This window comes from Peromyscus californicus, unplaced genomic scaffold (genome assembly GCF_007827085.1).
Source record: "Peromyscus californicus insignis strain IS unplaced genomic scaffold, ASM782708v3 Scaffold_23__1_contigs__length_62951481, whole genome shotgun sequence".
Lineage (NCBI taxonomy): Eukaryota > Metazoa > Chordata > Mammalia > Rodentia > Cricetidae > Peromyscus > Peromyscus californicus.
In genome coordinates, this window is record NW_026294534.1 from 32,155,731 (window position 1) to 32,175,237 (window position 19,507).

The 19,507-nt window shown below is 38.1% G+C and overlaps 1 protein-coding gene across 1 annotated transcript; it reads left to right on the forward strand.

Moving 5' to 3' along the window:
* Positions 1–16,573: 16,573 nt before the first annotated feature.
* On the forward strand, positions 16,574–19,174 carry LOC128119468 (disintegrin and metalloproteinase domain-containing protein 25-like). The gene has a single exon (XM_052752851.1). The coding sequence runs from the start codon at positions 16,574–16,576 to the stop codon at positions 19,172–19,174; it is 2,601 nt and encodes an 866-aa protein (XP_052608811.1).
* The last annotated feature ends 333 nt before the right edge of the window (positions 19,175–19,507 follow it).

Below are 19,507 nucleotides of genomic sequence, written 5' to 3' on the forward strand. Positions count from 1 at the left end.
CGCCGAGCGTGTAGAGCCACCCAGATGCAAGCAGCTCCGCAGCAGACAAAGCCTCTCGTCACTCTCATCACAGAATTTTATTACCGCCCATTAGATCTTGGGAACAGGATTTAGACTTAGGTAGAATTCCTTTAAAATCATGACAGCCAATTACTGTCCTCTTTTGCTTATAAAATAGGACTGTGGGTGTACTTAAAGGAAGTCTATGTTGGATGGTTATAAGTATTATTAAATCATGTTTCCTCTGCAAATAAAATCCCCAAATTTTAATCAAACTTTAAAAACCATATTGCAAAGGCGGGGGAGAGCTGTGATCAAATGGATGCCCAAATCAATTTATATTTTATATACAGGAAACCATTTTTGAAATACTTTTTGTCTTCCATTCATTTCTTTGGCGTACTCACAACATGTGAGGTGAGAATAGGATTTGTCTTAGGCAAAAGAGAGGACTTCTGCCCAGAGATTAAAAAAAACAAAACCCATTACTCTAAGTATTTACACTGCACTAAATTAATAATATTTGGGGCCCTCAAATACTTGTCAGTTTTCTCCAAGTTACATTTGCAGAACTTGATGTATTTCAGGGACACTGCTGAGATAATACAATGTTTCTAAATGGATATTTTCATAAATCTCGTTATATCCTAAATACATACTGAAAAGTGCATTTGTATCAAGTATGTATAGCTTCACTATTAGAAAACTTACATTATTTTGAATTTAAATTTGGCCAGAAGCCTGAGAAATACATAGGGAACCTTCGGATGGTGAAGATTGTACTAGTGGTTTTCATTGCTGTGACAAAATACTTGAGAAAATAAACTCAACTGGTTGGGATATAGCTTACTGGTAGAGCACCTTTTTAGTATTCACAAGGCCCTGGGTTCCAGCCCCAGTACCACAGAAATAAATGTAAAGAAATAATGATTCAGCAATAAGGGCTTATCGTCAACCTCTGAAGAAGAGCAATAGCAATAGCCGATATTGTTTTGGGAGTCCTGTCAATGCCCTTGACCAACAGCTCAAAAGAAAGTTTCTCATGCCTGTTGTTTTTATTAGACAGCCTATACCTCTTAATGTGAACATTGACAACCCAAGTGGAATAACTTTATTTAAACTACATCTCACACACACGCACACGCACACGCACACACACAGCACATATCAATTATTTATTTTTTTCCGTTTTTCTTTATTAAGAAATTTTCTACTCACTCTATATACCACCCACAGATCCCACCTCCTCCCTCCTCCCACCCCCCAGCCTTCTCTCCCAAGCCACTCCACCTCCTTACATCTCCCAAATCAAGGTCTCCCATGGGGAGTCAGTAGAGCCCAGCACACTGAGCCGAGGCAGGTCCAAGCCCCTTCCCACTGCACCAAGGCTGCACAAGGTGTCACACCACAGGCACCGGATTCCCAAAACCCTGCCTATGCACCAGGGACAGATCCCGATCCCCCTGCCTGGGTGCCCCCTAAACAGTTCGAGCCAAACAACCATCTTCTGTATCCAGAGGGCCTAGTCCAGTCCCATTGGGGCTCCACAGCCACTAGTTTACAGTTCATTTGCTTCTACTAGTGTGGCGGGTCATCTCTGCATGTCTTTCCATCATGATCTCAATGTCCCCCACCTGCAGAATCCCTCCTCTCTCTCATCGATTCTGACAGAGGGCTGATCTCCAAAATATATAAAGTACTCAAAAAGCTAGACTTCAAAATACTGAACAATCTAAATAAAAAAATGGGCTACAGAGCTGAACAGAATTCTCAACAGAAGAATCTCAAATGGCTGAAAGACATTTAAGGAATTGTTCAACATCCTTAGTCATCAGGGAAATGCAAATCAAAACAACTCTGAGATACCATCTTAGACCTGTCAGAATGGCTAAGATCAAAAACACTGAAGACAGCTTATGTTGGAGAGGATGTGGAACAACGGGAATACTCCTCCACTGTTGGTGGGAATGCAAACTTGTACAGCCACTGTGGAAATCAGTATGGCAGTTTCTCAGAAAATTGGGAATAAGTCTTTCTCAAGACCCAGCTATATCACTCTTGGGCGTATGCCCAAGGAATGTTCAATCATACTACAAGGACACATGCTCAACTATGTTCATATCAGCATTATTCATAATAGAAAGAACCTGGAAACAACCTAGATGCCCCTCAACTGAAGAATGGATAAAGAAAAGGTGGCACATACACACAATGGAGTACTACTCGGCAGTAAAAAACAATGATATCATGAAATTTGCAGGCAAATGGATGGAACTAGAAATATCATCCTGAGTGAGGTAACCCAGACTCAGAAAAACAATCAATTTGTATTCCCACCAAGTGATAAGGGTTCCCCTTTCCCTACATCCTCTCCAGCATTTGTTGTCAATTCTTTGTTGATCTGTGACATTCTGACTGGGGTAAAATGAAATCTCAATGTTTTTTTTGTTTGAATTTACCTAATTCATTCAAGGCTGATAAAAAAAATTTTGAGATATTTCTTAGGCATTTTTTTCTTCTTTTGAGAACGCTCTGTCTAGATACACAGCCAACTTTTTAATTAGGCTGTTTGCTTTCTCAACCCTTTGCTTGTTGAGTACTTTCTATACTAATCCTGTGTCAGATGTTTAGTTGGCAAAGATTCTCTCATTCCATGAGCTTTCTCTTCACTCAAATGTTTCCTCCAATGTGCAGAAGCTTTTCAGTTTTATAAGGTTCCCTCTTGTTAATTGTTGGCTTTATTTAATTCATGGGCAAATGGAGTTGTACTCAGAAAGTCCTTTTCTGCACCTATATCTGTAGGGTAGCGCCTATGTTTTCTTCTAGCGATCTCAGTGTTTCAGGTTTTAGTGGAGGTCTTTGACCCATTTGGAGTTAGGTTTTGTATCAGGCAAGAGATACAAATCTAATTCTATCTTTCTACACATGGACATCCAGTTTTCCAATTTTCCAGCACTATTTGGAAAGTATGTCTTTTCTCCAGCATATGTTTTGGTCATGTTTGTTAAATATTGGATGAAAGCAGTTATATATTCATGTTTGGGTCCTCAGTTTTGTTTCATTGGTCCATATGTCATCTTTTTTATGCCAATACTATGGTCCTATTATTACTATAGCTTTATAATATATCTTGAGACCTGGTATGATAATCTCTCCAGTATTGTTCTTCTTATTCAGATTTTATTTGACTATCCTTAGTCTTTTGTAGCTCCGTATGAATTTTTGGATTTATTTTCCATTTCAGTATTTTTTTCTTGTTGCATCCATTTGCCTGCAAATTTCATGATGCCATTTTTTTTTTTTTTTTTTTTTTTTTTTTGGTTTTTCGAGACAGGGTTTCTCTGTGTAGCTTTGCGCCTTTCCTGGATCTCGCGCTGTAGACCAGGCTGGCCTCGAACTCACAGAGATCCGCCTGCCTCTGCCTCCCGAGTGCTGGGATTAAAGGCGTGCGCCACCACCGCCCGGCTCATGATGCCATTTTTAACAGCTTACCAATACTCTATTGTGTAAATGTACTACATTTCTCTCTCTCTCTCTCTCTCTCTCTCTCTCTCTCTCTCTCTCTCTCTCTCTCTCTCTCTCTCTCTCTCTCTCCTCTCTCTCAGGATTTCTCTGTAGTCCTGGCTGTCCTGGAATTCACTCTGTAGACCAGGCTGGCCTTGAACTCACAGAGATCTGCCTAGCTCTGCCTCCTCATTACTGGGACAAAAGTTGTGCGCCACTATACCTGGCCAACATTTTTTTAGTTTTTAAAAGAAAGAATGGTTTACTTTGTCTCATGCTTTCAGAGTTTCCTTTTATGTTCACATGGCTTTACCTGGCCTTGTACTAAGGAAGAATGTTGGTGGCCTGTACTATGGCAGAATGTTGGTGGCAGAATGTGGTGGAGCAGAACTTCCCACCTCATGGAGGCCAACACTGTTAAATGAAATATCTTGCAGATGTCTCTTACATGTACTCAGAGACTTCATGTACACATTCTAAACCTGCTACACATAGTCTTGCTTTCATAATTTTCTTTGAAATATTGGCAGAACCTCACTTCACAGTATAGTTCTAAGTCAGATATTGTGATATCTCCAGAATGACAGTCCCTGCGAATGGTTGCTTTGTTTATTGGGATCTTTTGTGTTTCAACATGCATTTTAGGGTTGTTTCTTCTGTTTCTTTGAAGACTGTCTTTGGGATTGAACTCACAGTAATAGAACAATTTTCACAAAGTCATTTTTCCTTATACATTAAAGTGAAATGTCTTTCCATATTTTAGGGCTGTCTTTTATTTCTTTCTTCAGTGTTTTGAAGACTTTATTATAGTGGTATTTTGCCTTCTTGTTTAGATTTATTCTGAGGTATTGTTTTTTGAAGCAATAAAAGAAATAAGTGGGATCCCCCCTCATTTCTATCTCAACTACTTTATTATTTACATAAAAGAAAGCTCCCAGTTCTTATGCTTGGCCTTATATCTAGATATTTTTCTAAAAGTATTTTCTAAGAACTTTCTGGTGGAATCTTTAGGGTTTTTAGGCATAGGATCATATCACCTGAAAAAATTTGAGTAATTTTCTTTCTTTCCTACTTGTATCATTTTTATTTTGCTTGTCTTATTGCTTTGGCTAAGAATTAAAGCATTTTATTTAGCAAGAGCAAACAGAGTCAACAACCTTGTCTGATTTCTGATTTTGGAAGAAATTATTTGAGTTTTTTCTCATCTAGTATTATGTCACTACAGTTTTGTTGTATATACACTGTAATTTGTTGAGATGTGTTCATTGTCTTCCTAGGTTCAGAGTTTTTTTTTTTTATCATGAAGAGATGTTTAACTTTGTCAAAGGTTTAATCTATTGGGGTGATCTTAGGCAAACTTCTGCATCCTGTTACACTTATTTTTATATTCTGAACCATTTTTATATCCCTGAAATCAAACCAACTTGACTATAGTGAATGAGACTGCTAAATGTATTGGTGAATCCAGTTTGTAATAATTTTCCTGAAAAATATCTCTGTCTATGATCATCAAAGAAATTGGTTAATAGTAGCTTTCATTTCTCGTGTCCTTAACCAGTTTTGGAAGAAGATAATAATGATTTTATAGAAAGAATTTGGTAACATTTTTCCCTTGCTACTTAAGGATCATTATTTTTATTTCATCTTTAAAGTTCTAATACAATTTAACAGTGAACTTATCAGTTCTGTTTGTTGTTTTGTCTGGAGCCTTCAATACTGCTTTGGTTTCATTGTCCACTAGTGATTGAGCTAAGTGTTTGTAACCTTTTGGCTTAATTTGCCTACTTTTTCTAAGCTTTCCAGTTTACTGAAACATAATTTTTCAACATATTCATTAATAATTCTTTGAGTTCTATTAGTGTTCACTGAAATGTCTCATTTTCTAATCAGAATTCTGTTAATTTTGATCTGTTAGCTTGAACAAGTGTTTGGCAATCTGATTTATATTTCTAATGATCTGCTCCCTGTTTCATCAAGCCAGTGGATTGCATTGTTAGTCTTCATTTAATTAATTTCTGCAATGGCCATTGTTATTTCTTTACATCCACTAATTTTATGTTTGGGTTAGCTTCTTAGTCTAAGACTTTGAGGTCCATCATCGAAGTTCTCTCATTTGTTCATGTAAGCATTCATGGCTAAAAAGCATCCACTTACATATGGTTATCTGTATCCCAAAGGTCATGTTTGCATTTTTTTTTAGTTATTATAAATTTCTTCTCTGGTTTTTCTTTTTCAGTGACTCACTGCTCATTCAAGTATGTTCATTCCTACGTGTTTATATGTTTTCTGTAGTTTCTCCTGTTGGTGACTCCCAATTTTGTCCTTTGATGATCTTATCAGACACAAGAAAAATTTTCAGTTTTTATTTTGTTAAGACTTTGCATTTGTCAATACTTACTTTATGGATCAGAATATGATCTATTCTGGACAAATTTTATGAGATGCTAGGAGGAATGTATATTCTTTAGCTGTTGGATAAAATATTAAGAAGATGTCTCTTAAGGCTACATATGGTGAAATTTAAGATTATAGATTTTTTAATCTATATGACCTATTGATGAGAATAGGGTATGGAAATAGTCCTGAATCTATTAATGTGTCCCTTTGGGTACCATAGTGCTATTTTGTAAAATTTGGTGAGCCATAATTTGGCACATACACATCTACAATCTTTATGTCTTAAATGGATATTCTCTGTGTTAATATGCAATGACCTTCCTTAATGCTTTTGATTAATTTTGACTTGAAGTCCACTTTTACTGATATGAATATAGTTAGTCCTACTTACTTTTGCCTTTCACTTTCTTAATGTAATCTTTCAGTATGTATTAATGTCTTTGCCTATAAGGTGTGTCTCTTGCAAAAAATTTGCTAGATCTTATTTTTAATATAGTCTGCATTTTCTATTTGGAAAGTTTAAATCATTACACTTTGGTTACTATTGAGAAGTGTTCACAGATTGTAATAATTTTGTTGTTATTGTTGTTTTTTTCCCCTTGGTTTAGTTCAACATCACTTTTTTTTCTTTCTGTTATCTCAGAAACTTGAGTACCTTATGGAGTAAAAATGTCCGACTCTTTCCTAGTCCTATTATTTAGCTATTCCTTTCATGAAACTTATTCTTCCTATAAACTTTCATGCTTATGGCTGTCATTCTTCCTCCAGTGTGAAGTGGGATTCTTCAGGCATCTTCTACAACACTGGCTAGTGTTCATGAATTGGTTTATGGTTTTGTATCAAAATGTCTTTTTCCCCACTTATTTCAAAAGATAACTTTGCTAAATATGTAGTAGTCTTGTTTGGCAGTTCTCTATTACCAGAACCTAGAATTCATTATGTCATACTTTCCTGGCTTTTTAAGTTTTGGATGAGAAGTCTGATACGACTTCAGTGAGTTTGCCTGTATAAGTTGGCATTTATCTAGTGCAACTTTTGAAATTGTTTCTTTGTCTGTGGTCCTAGCATTTTAGCAACAATATGGAATGAAGAGATTCTTTTATATCTATTTGAAGTTCTAAGCATCTACTGTGTTTGTATGCATATCTAGATTTAGGAAATTGTTGGCAATATTTATGTTGAAGAGGTTTCCTGTGCATTTATTTTATACCTCAACATCTCCCTTTACTTCATGGATTCTTAAGTTTGGTCTCTTGATCACAGCTCAAAATTCCTCAAAGTCGTCTTCACGCTTAATTTTTTTTTTACAAGGGCTTATATATCTCAGGCTGGTCTCAAGTTTGCTATGTAGCTAAGGATGACCTAGATCTTCTGCCTCAATTCCTGAATACTGGCATTACAGTCACCCACTTGATATGGTATGAGGTATTTTACCCAAGACTTCATGTATGCTAAGAGAATACTCTGCCACCTAAGAGAGTGCACTACCAAGTAAGCTACGTGCCCAGCCCTACATGTTAATTTATTGATGCTTGAATATAGTATTTCCTCTACCTTGTGTTCAATCCGTGATATTGTTTCTTCTCCTTGATCTGGACTATTGTTGATGTCATCCAGGGTGTTATTCATTTTGTTAGTTTTTTGACACAGAGTCTCACTATATTGCATTGGCTGGCCTGGAACTCTCTATGTAGATCAGGCTGACCTCAAACTCAGAGAAATCTGACTGGTTTAGAAACATTAAGAGGTAGTTTCCTCTACTCTCCTCAGATAACAGGTATGATTAGACAGCCTCCCCTAAGATGGACTTTTTCTACTGAACCAGTGTTCAGGGGCAGCAGGCTCACTGGTTACCACACCAAACATTTGCTGACCACGCACCATGCACATGTCCCATCTACAACTTCGTTCCTAAGAAGTATCGTGTGGTATGACTTAGGTTATTCTTTTGCTTTTTTACTTGTGATCCATGGGGAGGTAGGAGACTCCTCCCTTTTCCTTATATCTTTTTTCAGTGTTCTTTATGTTACTTGAAGGTGTTGGTATCTTTAGAAGATGGAGACTTGCTGGATGAAATGTATTCCTGGGGGGCAGATCTAGAAAGTTTTGGTCAGGACACTTCCTATTCACACTTGCTTCCTCACTGTGGACACAATTCAACCAGCAGACACCCTGTCCTGCAACATGTCTTCTCTTCCATAATGGAATGTATCTCCTCGAATTAACTTGGAATACACCCTTCCTTCCTTCCTTCCTTCCTTCCTTCCTTCCTTCCTTCCTTCCTTCCTTCCTTCCTCCCTCCCTCCCTCCCTCCCTTCCTCCCTCCCTCCCTTCTTTCCTTCCTTCCTTTTTCCTCCCTCCCTCCCTTCCTTCCTTCATTCCTTCCTTCCTCTTTCCTCCCTCCCTCCCTCCATCCATCCCTTCCTTCCTTCCTTCCTTCCTCTCTCCCTCCTTCCCTCCCTCCCTTCCTTAAGTTTTGTCATGTATTTCATCCTAGAAATAAAAAAGTATCTGGTACAACTGGTTGTGGGGAAAGAGAGAGAGAGCACAGAGTCCACTGAAGCTAGAAGGGCAGAGGAAAACTGATGGATGACGTCTCACCACGAAAAGACATCAGTAGAGAGCAAACATGCAGATATTACCCACCTCTTTCCCATCCAACAGCAAATTCACCAGAACAACAAATAAATAAGCCACTTCCACAACTTGTCCTAATGATCTTGCTACATAGACTCTTTTCTGGGTGTCATTTTGAAATATCCAGATAATCAATTTAATTATAAAATTTGTTTCTATGGTATTGTTTTCTGTGCCAAGAACTGGAGTCTTGTGAGTTTTAGGCAGGCACTCTGTCACTAAGGTATAAAACTTAACCTAAACCCATTTTCTCTTTTTTCTATTTTCTCTAAACCTATTTTCACTTTTTTTTATTTGCTTTCCCAGAGATGTTAGCCATGAGTACCAGAACTTGGCAAATCATTATGCTGGGTTGTGTGATTTGGTCAGCGATGGCTAAATTGACAGTGTCTACAGGTGGAAGTCTCCAAGATGTGAGCCTTAAAAAATGACAAAACCTACTGAGGGGGAATTGATAGAAATCTACGATTGATTTCATAAGGTTGTGTGTACATTCTTGTTAGTGTGGATTGTTTCATATATGTGCCCATGCATTTTGGTCTGTGTTCCTGTGGAGGCCCAAGGTCAACACTTGGGTACCTTTTCATTTGTTTATTTGTTTTGTGAGAGCCTCTCTCTGAACCTGAAGCTCGTTGATTCAGCTAAGCTGACTGATCAATGAGCTTCTGAGATATAGTTGTCTCTGTCTTATCAGTGCTGGGGTTACAGGAACATGCCACTATGTCAGCTTTTTACATGGATCCTAGGTATCCAAACTCAGATACTCATGCTGGTGCAGCAGGTGGAAGGTGCCTTACCAACTGAGCCATGTTCTCAGTTCCAGTAAGTTTTCACTAAGAATAAAAGCTGTGCTTAGCAATTTAATGTAAGACAATAGTTAAGAGTGATACAGAACACAGTTACACGTCTCTGAGGAGAGGGTATAACAATAAAAATTAAAAAACACAAGACATTGCATATGTTGTCCACATGCTTGCTAGACACACTGAGATTTTGGATAAGGTTATTGGTGGAAAAGAGTATAACAGAGCCACGGAGGAGTGCTACTTACTGGCTTGCTCCCCGTGGCTTACTCAGTCTGACTTTTTTGATACAAAGCAGGGCCATCAGCCCAGGGATACCACCGCAAGCGGTGGTCTTATCCTTCCCCCGTCAATGGCTAATTAAGAAAATGCCCTACAGATAGATCTTATATGGGGGATCTTCTCAGTTGAGATGACGTCTTTCCAGATGACATTAGCTTGTTTCAAGTTGACATAAAACTAGTCAGCATAATGCTAAGAAGATATAAGTATTTTATAAAACTATCCGGAAAAGGGAGACCTCAAAGTCCCTTCCTAGTTACACACTTCCTCCTGTTGTGGAATATTATTTTAACTAGGCAAAGATGTGTTACATTTGTTTCTGCTGCAGAATATTACTTTAACTGTGTAAAGGTGTGCTACATTTGTTTATGCTATTTGTTTAATGATTTAAAGATGTGTTGCATTTGTTTCACCTTGCCTGCCTAAGGGACCTGATTGGTCTAATAAAAAGCTGACCAGCCAGTAGCTAGGCAGGAGAAAGGATAGATAGGACTGGCAGGGAGAGAGAATAAATAGGAGGAGAAATCTAGGCTCAAGAGAAGAAGAATGAGAGAATAAGGAGGAGAGAAAGAGGGGGCATACCCAGGGTAATAAGCCAGGCAGCCATCAGCCAGCCAGACATAGAAAAAGCAAGAAAGTAAGAAAAGGCAAAAAATCCCCAAGGCAAAAGGTAGATAAAGAGAAACAGGTTGATTTAAGTTAATAGAGCTGGCCAGAAAAGAGATAAGATAGGCTGAGCATTCAAAACTGGTAAGTCTCTGTGTCATGATTTGGGGGCTGGTTGGTGGCCCCAAAGAAAAATCCTGGTACATCCTCCAAAAAGGCCACATCTCCTAATCTTTTCCAAACACTTTATCAACTGGGGACTAAGAATAAAAATATATAAGCCTGGGGGGGGGGGGGCATTCTCGTTCAAACCACCACAGCAACCAAGAGCAAAGGCAATAGTCTGTACAGTTTGAGTGGTCTCCTCTGACCAACCTGAGTTGTGAGTATTTGAGTGTGAGTGTATGCCATACCTGACACTGAGATTTTTACTTGGCAACTTATAGCTTCTTGGATGAGCATAATCTACTACATAGGGTAATTACACTTTATGCATATGTATAAATCTACTATTATATATTATATTATATATATATATAAAAATAGTGATTTACATATGGCCTTTCCAAGCATCTTTAGTGTTGGTTAGTCCTCCCCATGTAATCTCCTTTGTCCGACCTGCCCATCCTTCTCACCACTTAAACCTGCCTATTATTCCTCTTACCTCTGCATATCAAAAGAATGTATGAAATATAACTGATAATATATAATATTATCAGTGAATTAGGAAGTGTATAATTGATATTTAGTTACAGTAATAACTATAAATATAATAGTAATTTATTAGATTGGGCAGATCAGGATTAAGATTTACTTAACTGGAAGACAAGCTGTTGAACATTCCCACAAGAAGCATAGGGAAAGGAAAATATAAAAATAAGGTAATAGATGAATTATATATATATTATTTATTTTATGTTTTATGAGTTTTATTACAAAGTTGTAATAGCCCTCATATTGTTGCTCCAGAAACAGCAAAAATAGAGAACAGACTAGAAATCATGTTGAAAGACCTTTTGCCAACAACTTTTAAAAAATTATTTTATTTTTATTTGTGTGTGTGTGTATTTGAGTGTGTGTGTGTGTATGTGTGAATATTTGAGTGTGTATTTGAGTGTGAGTGTGTGTATGTGTGTGAGTATTTGAGTGTGTGTGTGTAGCGTATTGTGTACCAAGTGTGTGTAGGTCCCTGTGGAGACCAGAGGGTTATATGAGGTGGCCTGGAGCTGGAGTCACAGGCTGTTGTGAGTCACCCAACGTGGATGCTGGGAACCAGACTCAGGTCTCTGGCCAATGGTGTGCTCTTAACTGATCAGCCATCCTGGCCTCCTGCTAGCAATTTTCTTAAATGGAGAATCCTTGATTTCAGTCCTTTGCTTTACACAGAATTGCATATTTCTCATGGTATTGTTAACTGCCCTGTCGTATTTCTTATATTTTGAGGGTGTCCTATCTGAGAGTCTTTCTTCAAGTTTGCCTATACATTTTTTTTTCTGGTGTTCTAGTCCCCTACTATCACTCTACAAAAATTTTGGTTTTGATAATTATACATTTCCCTAGAGGAAGAAAGTAGCAAAAGCCATTGAGTCCTTTGCTATAAACTCTATCTCTTTATGGAAAGTCTCAGTGTTTTTCTAGAAATCTATTTTGTCAGAAGTTTGCCCAATCCCCTTGATCCAATGAGGAATTCATTTATTAAATCTAATTACTGTCCTGACAGAGTTTTTCTACCTGTGTAGTCATGATGTCTGCGAAGAGAGAACCTTAGCTATCCCTTTCCAGTTTATTTTTATTTATTGCCCAGTTTTGCAGGCTCAGACTTCCAGTGCCATGTTAAGTAAAAGAGAAGAGAGGGGACACCTTTGTTTGGTTCCTGATCTTAAGGAAAAGCCATTGCAGAGGATGGTGTTAAGCTGTGAGCATTTCAAATTTGGCTTTTTATAATGGCTGAACAAAGTTCCTTCTTTACAGAGTATGGTGAGAGCTTTGATCACAAAATAGAACTGAATGTTGGCAAATACTTTTTGTATATATTGAGGTAGTCTTGTGACTGCTACCCTTCATTCTGTTAATGTGTTCTACCACAGTGATTAAATTTGATTTGTTGAAATATCCTTGCACAGAAGGGATGAGTCATACTTGGTCACCATATAGGAGACTTTTGAAGTTCTAGTGGACTGGAACTGCAGTTTCTTTCTTTGTTCATTTGTTTGTTTGAAGAAAATATTGACAAAATATCATTTTTATGATTCCCTTAAAATCGTATAGTATATCAAAAATGGAAGGAAATGTGATATGTGTACAGTAATCCACATTTGCAAAACACAAAATGATACAATTAGAGATGCAGCTGCTTCTGAAAAATATAAAGTAGACAAAACTAGGCTTTTTTTTTAATCAAGAAACAAGTTTCATTTCTGAAGAGATTTAAGGCATTTTTTGGTCATTTATTATTTATTTATTTGTTTGTTTATTTATTTTTCATTCTATTTATTTTACATCAAGTCTACATCCTCCCCCTCATCCTCCCCTCCCTCTCTCTCCCCCATCACCCCCTCCAACTCATTCCTGGCACTGGAGAATTTACTTGGTGCCATATGAGTTCTACTTGGGGCATTGTCACCTTGGTTTATTTTGTTAGGTCTTAGGCCTCTAGGAAGTCATCCATTTCCATTTCTTTTAGATTCTCCAGCTTGGTGGAATGTGTATATTAACATCTGTCTTTATGGTTTTCTGACTTTCATTCATGTCTGTCATAATGATACACTTTTCATGTCTTATTTAATTAATTTGGATTTTCTCACTCTTTTTGTTAGTGTGGCTCACAGTGTATCGATCTTGTTTAGCTTTCCAACAAACCCATGGTTTGCTTCACTAAATTTTTGTATTTTTTATTTCTCTTCTTTCATTTCTGCCCTGAGTTATTTACTTTCAGCTGCTAATTTATGGTTCACCTTGTTCTTGGTTCTATAAGGACCTTAGATATATATTACCTGAGACCCCTCTGATATGTTAGCATAGGCACATGGTTCTACACACTTTCCTCTTTCCTCTCATTGCATTCCATAGTCTTATATATGCTGTGCTATCTATTCACTCATTTCTAGATGTTCTTTGATCTCTTCAACAACCCATGCATCATTCAGTGTGTTCTTATTTAATCTCTCAGATTTTAATGTGTGTTTGATAGTTTTATATGATATTGATGTGTAGTTTCCCTTCATTGTGATCAGATAGAATAGGAAGAATTATTTCAGTTTCCCTATATCTTTTAAGACTTTCATTTTGTCCTAATATTTATTTTAGAGAAAGCACCATGTATACTTAGAAGTTGTTTATTCTGTACTCTTTGGGCAGATTATTATGCTGCTGTCTGTTAAGTCCATTTGCTTTATGATGTCATTTAATGTAGACACTTATTTGCTTGCTTTTTAACTGTATAATGAGAATAAGCTGAGGCCATGTTGGCAACATGAGCAAAAGTACAGAAGGTATAATAATTATATGACTTATGGAGGAAATGCAGACTGGTAAAGATATGAGATTAATTCATTTTGAAAAGTTATTGAAACATAATAGAAAATCTGATTGCTCATACTGAGGAGTCAATAGAAAGCAAATTGGTTGAGATTATAGGGAAAGGAGGTAGAATCTTCTCCAATTGTAATGTTCTGTAGACTGAAATGTTCTTGTTGCTAGGCAGTTCAATCTAGAACTCAACCCAATGAGAGACAAAGGAAGGTGGGGGAAATATTCTCTTCATGTGTAAGGTCTCAAAAATAACCTGTGCTGTAAATGAGGCATGAAGCAAGCTATCATTAGAAAAGATCATGGACATTGTCACTTCACCTGCTAGTAAGTCATTCAAGAATTTAGTACTAAAGGACAGAAGCACAAATAATTAGACTATGATTTCACACACACAAACGCACAACGTGGTTCTTATCCAGTATTTCAAACCTTGTCCAGATAAAAAAAGATTATAACCATGTTCTTTCCTATTCTGTTCTACTCATTTGACTGGACATTCTAAGCATTCTGAATGTGTGGTTACTCTTGCCTTGAATAACACTGAACTAGACACTGCATCAGAAAAGTGCTAGGTAGAAACTACAGTACAGAGATGGATGAATTTGATGAAGCTATGGAAAGAAAAATGTACAAAAGATTTTCAAAATCTAACTTAAGGTTTCTGTACTATATGGCATGATGTATCTTTATAAATGAAGATGTTATAGTCACTCAGGAGCTATGGCCGGTTAAGTCATTGTATAAAATATTATAGACAGTCTAGATTGTATTCTTTTGTTTTTCTTTGAGATTACATGACATTTTAAGAATAAATTATGATTAATTTATGTGTTAATTATCAAGAGTATTACATCAATAATAAATCAATATTTACCATCAGAACAAAAATTAATATTTGAATTGCCAAATGTATTTCAAGAAAAGTATAGAAACCAATATGGTGGTACATGTCTGTAATCATAGCACTTGTATGAGAGCCTCAGGCTAAAGGACCATGAAATCAAATTTAGACAAAGTCATAAACTGAAATCCTATCTTCAAAAAAAAAAAAAAACCTCAATAACAACAAACCACAAAGACATGAAAAAGAATGGTAGTATCAGGATGTTACCCAAAATTTAGAAATTTTGTCCTCTAAAATTTCTTTTCTTTTCCTCCTTTCTGCTCTGTTCTCTAAGCATTGTGTGCAATAAGCCTAGAGTGTGTGTGTGTGTGTGTGTGTGTGTGTGTGTTGTACACCTGAGTTAAATTGTGAATGTATATGTGAGTGCACATATGCTGGATGTCTTCCTTGTCTTTACTCACCTTATTTCGTGACAAGATCTCTCAATGCTCACAGAACTTACTAATGTAACTAGACGGGGTGACCAAAAAATCCCCAAGAATCTCTCTGTTTCTGCTCAGACACTTCCAGCCTTGTCTGCCAGTGTTGGGTCTGCAGAAAGAAATCACCAACACTGATGGTATATATGAGTTCTAGTGATCCAAACTCAATCCTCATGCTTGCGCCACTAGCATCTTATGTACTAAACCATCTCTTCAGGTTTGCAAGCCTCTAATTTGTTGTCCTTGTTTACTTTATCCAAGTCATTAAGGCACTAATATTATTCTAAAACTGAGATTTGTGTTTGACTGAAAACAAGGTCCTGTATAGGCATATTTAGTGACAAAACGAAGATTCAGAAAAATAATCAGTGAAAAGCTCCAATGTTGAATACAAAAGAATTCAGTGAAAACTTCTTGGTTTTACAAGTTAGTATATTATTTAAATTCAATAATAAAAACAACATGAAAAAAAATGTCCATTTTCATTCGTGTTCCTATGCCTTGATTTTAAAAATTGAGAAAATTAAGGAACAATGTGGAAATAAGTACAAATTATTAAAGAAGCACGGGGCATGTTTAAAATACATTTCTCAATGAATTCAGCCTGCAGCTAAGGTGTCAGACTCTCTTATTTCAATACCATGTTTCCAGGAAAGCGCTGTGAACAGGAGCGTCTCTAAGGCTGGCAGAAGCACTGACTTATGAACACAAGTATATTGAGAACACTAGTAGAAAGGAGTATCAGGTCCACTTAGTAAAAAGATACCAACGGCTTCCCCACCAGGCCGTAGAAACTCTGAAATCATAGGCTTCTGGACAGTGAGGCTTCGACATTTTTCACCTTCATTAAAATGAAGATAGAAAAAGTAATGACTTACTGCAGATTGTCTGAGTGTGTGTGTGTGTGTGTGTGTGTGTGTGTGTGTGTGTGTGTGTGTGTGAGTATAGTAAATGGGTGATTAAAAAGTCATGTGAGCAGTGTTTACAGATAACTCCTACGAAAATTTACTCAAAAGTTCATTGTTGGAAATTGAAAAAAACACTTTGTATGTATTCCAAGTTGATATGTAGACATCAAAATTAACTCACTAAAATATGATATATATGACCACTGTGTATTGACACCTTTTATATTGAATATTTTATGTAGGTATGTGAAGTGCTATATTTAAGAAGCAATATGTTAAAAATAAGAGTTCTTTATGTATGTATAGAAGGCATCAACATGGACAAATTATAATTCTTACTTACACCCAGAGTTTGAATGTACTTCAACAAAATTAAACAGCAAATCAAATGCACTATGTGGAGTTGTGCCTTAGACCAATACCTGAGCCATTTAATCTCATTTCTGGCTCTCTCTTCTACCTTGGCCTGCCCATAACTAAGCTACTCCTATGTCTGCCTTCTTCTTCCTATGTCATTTAGTCTTGCTGCTCTAATGCATCAACTCAGCCAGAAGACAGACCATTGAGAGTCAGCACTGCATGCAGCCAAGACAAAACTCATCCTCCTTTGATGTCTCATGGGACATGGTGGTTATGGGTGAGGCTGTGGTGCACATGAGGATAACTCATCTGCACCTCTGGTTGGAGATGTTGATCCTTCTTTCCACATGGCCCTTGACTGAGCATGCTCAACACACCAGCCTCCCAGAAGTAGTGATACCCTTAAGGGTCACAGGCAACAGAACAATGTGGGCTACGGGATGGCTGACCTATAGCCTGCACTTTGGGGGTCAGAGACATTTTATCTACATGAAAGCCAAAAAGGCTTTCATAGCTAGACAGCTCTCTGTATTCACTTACACTGACCAAGGTGCTCTACACAAGGACCAGCCTTTTGTCCAGAAGGATTGCTACTACCATGGCTATATGGATGGAGACCCAGACTCCATGGTTGCTCTTACCACCTGTTTTGGAGGCATTCAAGGAATATTACAGATAAATGGGACAGTATATGAAATCAAGCCCAAGAACCTTTCTTCCACATTTGAACATTTGGTTCACAAGATACACAGCGAGGAGACACAATTACTCCCCATGAGGTGCGCATTGACAGAAGAGGAGCTAGCATGGCAAATGAAGCTCCATGGGAATAATAATCCCACACTGATGCAAAGCAGCTATGAGGGCTGGTGGACCCACAAGAGTTTTCTTGAGTTGGCACTGGTTGTTGACCATGAGCGAATTCGTTATCTGAATGGCAATCAGTCACGTGTGTTACAGGAAATATTGATCATTGTTGGAATAATAAATGAGATTTACCTTACACTGGATGTTGAGGTAGTTTTGCTTGGAGTTGAGATGTGGAATGAAGGAAATCCAATTACAGTGAGTAATATATATGATCTCCTGACAGACTTTTGTTTTTGGAAAGCTACCAGCCTTAATAATCGTATTCAAAATGATATTGCACATCTTTTTGTGCTATATAATTTTCAACGGTATCTTGGTTTAGCCTATGTTGGAACTGTTTGTATGCCATTGGATAATTGTGGAGTTGATCGTCTGATCGGAGATAATCTTTTTCATTTTGGACAAATTACAGCACATGAAATAGGTCATAATTTGGGTATGCTGCATGATGAGGGTTCATGTACCTGTGGAATGGAACGATGCTTAATGGCTCCAACAGACAGTGGTACCCTCAAATTCAGTAACTGTAGTTATGCTTACTTTTGGAAAGTCTATGCTGTTGCCAAATGTATGCGCAAGGAAAAAAAGCCAATAGGCATATACAAATTAAAGTCCTGTGGGAATGGTGTGGTTGATGATGGAGAGCAGTGTGATTGTGGATCTTGGAAAAAATGTACAGCAGATCCATGTTGTACGAGGAACTGTACCCTCCAAGGTGGGGCTGCCTGTGCTTTTGGGCTTTGCTGCAAAGATTGCCAGATCCTGCCATCTGGCACAGTGTGCAGAGCAAAGGACAATGAATGTGACCTTCCAGAATGGTGTGATGGACTTTCACATGAGTGCCCTAAGGATGTGTATTTGCTTGATGGGAGCTCCTGTAAAGATGGTGGCTACTGCTATGAAAAGAGGTGTAATAACCATAACCGAGATGTACAGTGTCAGCAGATCTTTGGCAAAGAAGCCAGGAGTGCAGCTCAGAGATGCTACAGGGAAATCAACAGCCAAGGTGACCGTTTTGGCAACTGTGGTCTATTCAGGAGTACATACTTAAGATGTAAGGACTCAGACATCCTCTGTGGGAGAGTGCAGTGTGAGAACGTAAAAGCTCTTCCTTCTTTAAAAGACCATTCCAGTGTTCACTGGACACATCTCAATGGTATCACCTGTTGGGGAACTGACTACCATTTTGGGATGACAATACCTGACATTGGCGATGTGAAAGATGGCACAGACTGTGGTTCAGAGCACGTGTGCATTAATAGAAAGTGTGTCAATAAGTCGATTTGGGTAAGTCATTGCTCACCAGAGACATGCAATATGCAAGGGGTCTGTAACAATTTACACCACTGCCACTGCAACTCTGGTTGGAAGCCACCATTTTGCGTGGCACATGGCTTTGGGGGGAGTGTGGACAGTGGCCCTGCATCTCTACCTCGACCTCCAACTCCACCTGCACCTCCACCTCCACCTCCACCTCCAACTGCACCTACACCTCCAACTCCAACTCCAGCTCCACCTGTACCTGCACCTCCACCTCCCCCTCCAAATGCACCTGCACCTCCACCTCCAACTTCAACTCCAGCTCCTTCTACACCTGAATCTCCACCTCCAACTGCACCTCCACCTCCACCTCCTGCTTCACCTTCAACTGCAACTCCAACTGCACCTCCACCTCCACCTGCACCTGCACCTCCAACTTTAACTTCACCTGTACCTGAATCACTACCTCCAACTCCAACTCCACCTCCAACTCCACCTCCAAAACAAATGAAATCAAAGAAAAATAACTGGGTGAGCATTATTCAGATTCTTTTTGTTATTTTTCCACTGTTTATGTTCATTTGTCTTCGGAATAAGTATGGAATACCACGTAGGAGTGAAGAACCAAGTGTTTCCTCTTCAGAAGAAGAAGAGTCCAGTGATGTCAGCACTCCTAGCAAAAGCTCATAATTCCAAAAATCACAACATATCTTCCAAACATTCCCATGTCTTTCCATGTGTGAACTTGGCCCTTGACGCATTGCTTGTTTAAGAATTTCCAGGAACAAAACCATTGAGATGTTTAGTATTTCAGGATGCCAACCTCAGTAATCAATAAAAGTCTAGTGCTAACACTTAGCTGATGTTTCTCACTTCATGCTACCTCACACTGTGGCTCATGGAGTAGACAGTGGTTGGTTGCTACTAGCTCTCTGAAGCAACAGCGTTGTAAGCCCCAGAGATACAAAACAACTACCAAACAACCTGCCTCCCAGGTGCTGAGACCTTGGTCTTTGAACATTT

Excerpts from the sequence above, each read along its gene's own strand:
- LOC128119468 (XM_052752851.1), top strand. The coding sequence starts at position 16,574 with ATGCAGCCAAGACAAAACTCATCCTCCTTTGATGTCTCATGGGACATG.